Source organism: Cygnus atratus, chromosome 3, assembly GCF_013377495.2.
Source record: "Cygnus atratus isolate AKBS03 ecotype Queensland, Australia chromosome 3, CAtr_DNAZoo_HiC_assembly, whole genome shotgun sequence".
Lineage (NCBI taxonomy): Eukaryota > Metazoa > Chordata > Aves > Anseriformes > Anatidae > Cygnus > Cygnus atratus.
In genome coordinates, this window is record NC_066364.1 from 59,660,928 (window position 1) to 59,667,546 (window position 6,619).

Sequence of the window (6,619 nt, forward strand, 5' to 3'; positions counted from 1 at the left end):
CATGCAGTCTGAAAAACAGGAAGGGACGGAAGGGACAACAAGGCTTCTTTGGGGAAGATTTGTTCAGCAGTAAATTGGCAAACTTCACATTTCACACATTTCAGTATCAGTGTCTGACTAGCGTTATCCTGGCAACCTACATTATATCTTTGAAAAAAAAAATTATAATCAGAGACTTCATGTGACTGAGCATAAATAATAATTGCATTGGCTCAAGCACTATTTAAATGATGTACCACTGATATAGGTACACAACAGAGTGTTCACATCTCTTTCTCCTAAATAAACTCAACTGCCACAGCTGCTAAGCAGAAGTGTAAGATGTAGAACAGGAATGATACAGGATAACTGCCACAACTCATGAGGAGCTCATGGATCACCATGGGAAATTCTCATCTTGTCTATGCTGACTGTGTAACAGTTAAGGAGTTACATTATGGGGAGTTTCGCAGGGGATGCTTCAGGTCCTTTTCATAACGTCTTCCAAAAAGCGTTGCTGTTAAGAGTGGTTTTGATGTGCTATTCTTACTTTCCAGACGTCCATCAGGTAGCACCTAGTTGAAAAGAGAAAGAGTGATTCTATTACCCACTAACAGAGTAGCAGTATTGCATGGCACAGAAGGGATAGGCCTTAGAGGTCAAATAATTATATACAGAACTTTTTAAAGACAATCCTCTGTCTCATGCATGGAAATGTTCCTGCACTTCAGGCACAGAAACAGAGCTCAGAAAATTGAAGTATCATGCTCATCTCTGCCACTGCCTTCCCACATTTCCTTGGACCTGAAAGTCTTTACAGTCCCTCCAGCTACATCTTTGTAAGAAAGATCATTTCCTCCATCTCATAAGAATACGAGAGTGGCAATAGCTGGTTTGTTATGTTTTCATTAGTTACTTCTACATGGTGATGCAGGTTATATCTAGGACAGTAATATTAAATCTTTTTTGATTTGTAGACCCCTAAACAATTTCCAGATGGAAGTAAAGAGAATTGCAGTATACTGGACATATGTTGCTTTTCTTAGCTACTTTTTACAGATCTGTGTGAAATCATTGTACACAAACTATGGGTACCTGTCACTTTTAAAGAGCCTCTATGACAGTCAATACGCATGTATATAAGATAAATTTGTTTCCTCTAAAGCTCTACAAGCCTTTTTCACTGACTTCATTGTCTCTTGAAAGCTATTAAACAACTCTTACAAATCAATAAAGATTTCATCTAGTCTTTTACATAAATGTAATCTGAAGTTTATGAATGGAAACATATTTTGACAGAAATAAATGAAGTTCCATGTAAAAGAGTAATGAAACTGACAAACCCCTTAAAAATACCTTTCAGTATTTTTAACTGCATTGGATCTCTATCCTTATGCATAATACTCATTACTAATTGAAAACTGCTATTTATAGCTTCGGGCTGTGAAGTGGGAATGAATACTTGCTAAAGAAAACACTGAAGAGATTCTCAGCCTTAGCATCTGTATGTTCTTCTCAATGAGGATGAACTCAATCCATGCGTTTAAACGTCCTCTTGAGTTATGTTCTGCAGAACCAAAGTGGTTCTGACTTAGCTGCCGTAGCAGTTTCCCTTCCTGTACCACAGCCTGGAAAACCTCATATCAAACAGTTCCGGAGTGCCCCATTACCTCAAATTCGCCAGGGGCCAGCTGCACCCCGCTGTACAAGACCTCTGGAAAGACGTAGTTAGTGCCAAACGTGCCGCTGAGGGAGAACATGTCAAACTTGGTCTGCGCAGTCTCTACCGGCTGCCCGCATGTGCTCAGGTCTGTGCTCCTACACTTGAGCAGCGTGCATACCTGTGGTGAGAGGATACAGAAAAGTAACATGCAGTAGGATTTCAATAATCAAGAGCTGGACTTGATAGAAAGAAAATTTCTTATGATGCAGGAATGAACAAGTATTTTGGAATGATTCGTTAATTTTGGCATATACAACCCATTCTCAACCCTTCTGAACAAATTACCTGCCAATGGTATTTTATGACAGAACCATGAAGCCCATCAAATGCACCAAGTACATAAATTTCATCATTGTTCTTGTTTGACATCCTATAGGTCAAATGACAGCAGAGGTCCTTCTGGCAAACTGTATAATTTCCATCTTCGTGGTTGAGTTCACTGAAAGTGAATATATCACGCCGGACAGCTCCCAGAAAAGTGTTATCTTCTGTAAAGTTTTTGACGCTTGTAGCGTATGAGCTCCAGTTGACTGCAGGAGGGTAGGTGGGAGAAAGACGGGGTCGTGCGCTCAGCTCGGCTACCAGGAGACGTCCCTCCTCTGTCTCACTGTTGTAGTAGTAGGCAGCCGCTCCGCCAGGCGTGAACAGCCCGCTCCCTGCAAACGACATGCACGGCGCCCACCGTCACCACCTCCTGGCAGGTGGCACTGTGGGCTCTGTCACCTGTAAACATGAGGCTGTCTTCAGACAACTCGTTAATGAGAACTGTGGAAGAACTTTAAAGCGTGGAGACACTAAAATACACATCATAGTTAAAAAATAAAAATCTAAAATCCTAAGGTTTTGTGCTTCACTGAATCTTGAATCTGAGCCTTCAGAGGCAATTTCACACAAGGCCATATATATTTTTAACAACTTAGATTAATTATGACAGAAATTAGAGCTCTGGAAGTGACATATATGCCAAGAAGGAAACTGTGGGCATAATTACATTTCATAAAAGGAAACCTAGAGCAGTGCCCAAATTCAACACAGTGTCTTAACGGCAGACAAAAATGTTCCTTTGTGGCTTTCACTTCTGCTTTGGGGAGTAGTTACATATGCAGCTAGAACAATGTTTTCTCAGTTAACAGAAAAAAAAATGGCAGTAGATATCTATTCGGATCAAACCAAAATATATCACCTCAAATTTTTCAGCAGCAACAAAAATCTGAGAATGTTTTATTCAATACAAAGGAGAATTCCTTTCTTTTTTTTTTTTGTTATTAAGTTCTGTTTAAAACATTTTTATCCATTTAACTGTTGATTGAAATTTAAAAAACAAAAAATGCTGCCTCTAAAGAAGAGGGTGAACATTTAACTGAACCTTTGTGCCGTTTCTGAAAGAAAACCTTGCTTTTGAAATACCAAAATTTAATGTCATTCTAATTTTACCTCTCCCTGAACTTTTAACATTTTCTTGCCAGTAGTGGTTTACTACATTCAATACAACATCAAGAATATTTTTAATCTTCTTGAAATACTATTTTCCAGAGACTTCGCTATTTTAAAACAATGTTGCCTGCTTCTGAATCCTGTACTATGAAGACTATTCCCCTTTTCCCCAAAGCAACTCACCTGTCATAGACATTCTGATGTTGTGAGTATTTGCTGACAATAAATTGACTCTCATGCCCATAGCCCAGGCAGAGTGAAACTCCACGGCAGTCAGAAAGGGCAGGACGTTCATCCAGGCCGTTGGGAAGAGCACCGTGTCCACCTGGAGCTCGCTCACCACCACCACGGCAGGCTCCCGGAAAAGGATGTCGAAGCAAGTGAAAATGCCAAACTTCCCAAAGGGTGTCTCGAAGGTGACAGCTTCTGGCTCTTTAGGGTAATTAAACTGTGTTTCTTGTCTAAATAGGTTGTACTGGAGGCAAAGAAAATGGCATATCAGAAACTAAAAATAAGGCAATATTACTAGCTGCCACTTTTTTATCTGAGATTAAAGCAAAACTGTGGGTTGAGATTCCTTTGGGTAAAGGTGGTTATCTGTATCTCAAAGGTCCCTCCATAGCCACTGGAGATCTCTTGAGGAGGCTCAGTGGCGACTGGGAATCAAAGGAAGCAAAACCCTCACCCAGAGGTTTGTTGAGCAGGGGTTGAATGCATCCCTGCTGTCTACTGGCAGCAGTGCCGAGCAAATGCTAACTGCTAAATGCTGCCAAGGCATCACCTGGGAAAGCGCTGCCTGGTTTGGCTAAAACTGTGCTGAGAACCAGCTAACATTTACTGAGCATGGCCAACTGTGCCAATGTTTCATTCCAGTTTGCTCTCATTAATGTAGCTTTGAGGCATTTGATAGCCAGCATGCCTTCTGCAGCTGTGGTGCTCCTGGGAACAGTGCCCGGTTTGCCTGCTCTTCCCTCTGGCCACAAGAGCCTTGCATTGGATTGGCTGTCACTCTACAATTGCCTAACATTATTGTATAAACCTGTTGAAATTGGTGCCAGAGATGAAAAGCATACTGATGATCAACTACAGGGTGATGCCGAAGTGCGTCTTTACCTTGTGGTAACGAGCCACCAGTTTCCCTTCCGAGTCAAAGACAACATTGGTGTTGTACTGGTAGCGACCATCACTGGGGCAACTGGGATCACTGGAATTGCACGACTTCTTGTCCCCAATGTTCGCAACCACATAGATGGAGTTATTCCTGGCCATGCAGCTGAGACGTTCCAGCACTGGTGCCGGAGCAAATCTAAGGTGTTTTTGATGAAACAAGCAAAAACATCAACAACAAAATTACAAGTTTAAGTTTGGATGGGGAATGGATTCAAACTTACTATTCCACTAACTGCATATCCCCAGGTGGTGTAAAAGGGATAGATGGCTTCTGTTCTTTTTCTCCTCTCTGTTCATAGCATCATTTTAAATTCCTGGTGTCTTTTAGCTTTAAAAAATGGGCTCCCTGTGCTCTTCTTTCCTGTACCCTCATTGAGGCCAAGTTGTTATTTTCTGTGTGGATATAATTCTCAGCTAACACACATACAAAGCTATGGACAGCTTCAGAAAACAAGGGAGAAAAAAAATAGTCAATATATAGGTATAAACTTAAAATAACTTAAAGATTAATTTTCAGGCAAATCTGAGTCTCAGTTTCAAAAGACCTTTTTAAAAACTCTTCACTCTGTTTAAGGCAGCTGTCTATAAACCATTGGTAAAGAGTGGTCACAACATTTACAGACCTGAGGACTCTTGAAATCTTGCTTCATAAAGCCCCAGAACAGAAGAATACTAAATCTTAGTCTAGAGGCAACCCTTATCCCCTTGGTGTCCCCTGCCGACACACATTCAGAGCAGCCTGGTGTGCCATAGCAGACTGTGCAAGCAGTTGGATTTCTAAAAGGCATTTCATTCAAATCTAGAGAAATATTTTGTGCTATTTGATTAAGAAATCACCCCAGCCACACGAGCTGAGATCCGAATCACGTTGTTTAATCTATGCTTTTGCCATGATAATTAACTGGTTTATAGTTACAGAAAACTTTCTCAAGTAGTCAGAAGTGGTAAGCTTTTGCATGATTTCAAAATAATGATGTTGCCTAAAATTTCCTCATTTTCCTCCTTTTCTAATTTTCAAAAGTGAAGCTGTCTCAATGCTCTTTAGCTTGCATATTTCAATTACATTTAATTAAGAGTTCTTTTTGAAGCATTTAATTCATACAGCATTTGGGATTTTTAAGAGATTAAAAAATTCATCAGTTCTTAGGCATTTATTAGGAGCAGCTCACAACTCCATGGGACACCAGTTTGAAACCATACAAACTGGTGCAGAAGAAATCACCTTGTGGGATCAGTGCAGGGAATCCAGTTCACCTCTGGATCAGGAATGTCCTCCAGGTACGGGTAGATGGCTTCTCTTGTGAAAACCCAGCCATAAATGCCATCCTCAGGAGTCACAATGATGTGTGCGCCCTGGCAGAAGAGGCTCTGTTAAGAAGTCTCCATCAGTGCGTCCCTGGTGGGGGGTGTCAGCGGGAGAACACACGATTAACACCACTCAGGATACATCTCGTACCTGCTGGGCTGCTTCCTTGATGGCTCCTTCCAAGATGTCCATGTTCTTGTTCATCAGGGCCAAAGCATCTTCAGGAGAAACTGTCTTAGGAGCAGCACGTGGCAGGATGACGGTGTGCTCGTACACGGCTGCAATGAAGGTGTCTGAGGCCAGGGCCTGCAGGGCTGCCAGGGCAAACACCGCAGCGTGCACCACAGGCTGGTGAAGGACCATGGCTGCTGCCTGGCAGTTGCTTGAATGCTCTGAGTCTGGAACAGTCATGGGGAATATAAAGTAGATGGGAAGAGGAGGAGTAAAGTTTGTAACAGGTTTGTTTTGGAAGTAATCTTCTATTGAGTAATCTGGGGAAGTACAGTGCATGTCAACATTCAAGAACGTTCATTTATGGTAAGAAGAGAAAGAAACAGTTGCATGAATTGGATCATTTTCCATTTAAAATGCCATAAATAAAAGGTGAAGAAAAAGCTAAGAGAAGGTGTTAGGAGCAACAGTGGTCTACAGGAGTCTTTGCAGAAGGATCTCTTACAAGCTCCGTTTGCACCATCTCCGGGCTTCCAAGCTGATCTCTGGGCTAGCCCAGGCTCTCATGGTGAGGGCACACTATTCCATACAACCTCGCTGTGTTTGGCTTCTATCAGTTAAAAATGCAGCCAGGGCTGAAGGCAGACCACCTGCATGAAGTGGAGCGTAGCTGTAACTGATACCACGTACAGTTATAAGCTGCGTGGTCCTGCCATGCCACGTTCCTGTGGCCAATGACTTATTATAGCTGGAGCACTTCAGAGTATCCTCCCTCCCAGGTACACACTGTGGTATATACTAACCCTTGAACTGTTCTGACCTTTCTGTCTAGAGCT

General features: G+C 41.9%; 1 protein-coding gene across 1 annotated transcript; it reads right to left on the reverse strand.

Moving 5' to 3' along the window:
• Positions 1 to 434: 434 nt before the first annotated feature.
• On the reverse strand, positions 435 to 5,975 carry LOC118244010 (pantetheinase-like). Its single transcript, XM_035538673.1, has 7 exons — positions 5,763 to 5,975; positions 5,529 to 5,659; positions 4,250 to 4,442; positions 3,320 to 3,611; positions 1,988 to 2,358; positions 1,650 to 1,820; positions 435 to 554 (listed from the first exon to the last, which is right to left on the reverse strand). The coding sequence occupies exons 1-7, from the start codon at positions 5,973 to 5,975 to the stop codon at positions 435 to 437; spliced, it is 1,491 nt and encodes a 496-aa protein (XP_035394566.1).
• Positions 5,976 to 6,619: the final 644 nt, after the last annotated feature.

Bases quoted from the DNA above. Each gene is read 5' to 3' on its own strand.
- LOC118244010 (XM_035538673.1), bottom strand. From the start codon at position 5,975: ATGGTCCTTCACCAGCCTGTGGTGCACGCTGCGGTGTTTGCCCTGGCA. The intron at 5,660-5,762 runs GTACGAGATGTA...CTCTTCTGCCAG, and splicing joins TCAAGGAAGCAGCCCAGCAG to GGCGCACACATCATTGTGAC. The intron at 4,443-5,528 runs GTGATTTCTTCT...AAAACACCTTAG, and splicing joins CCCTGCACTGATCCCACAAG to ATTTGCTCCGGCACCAGTGC.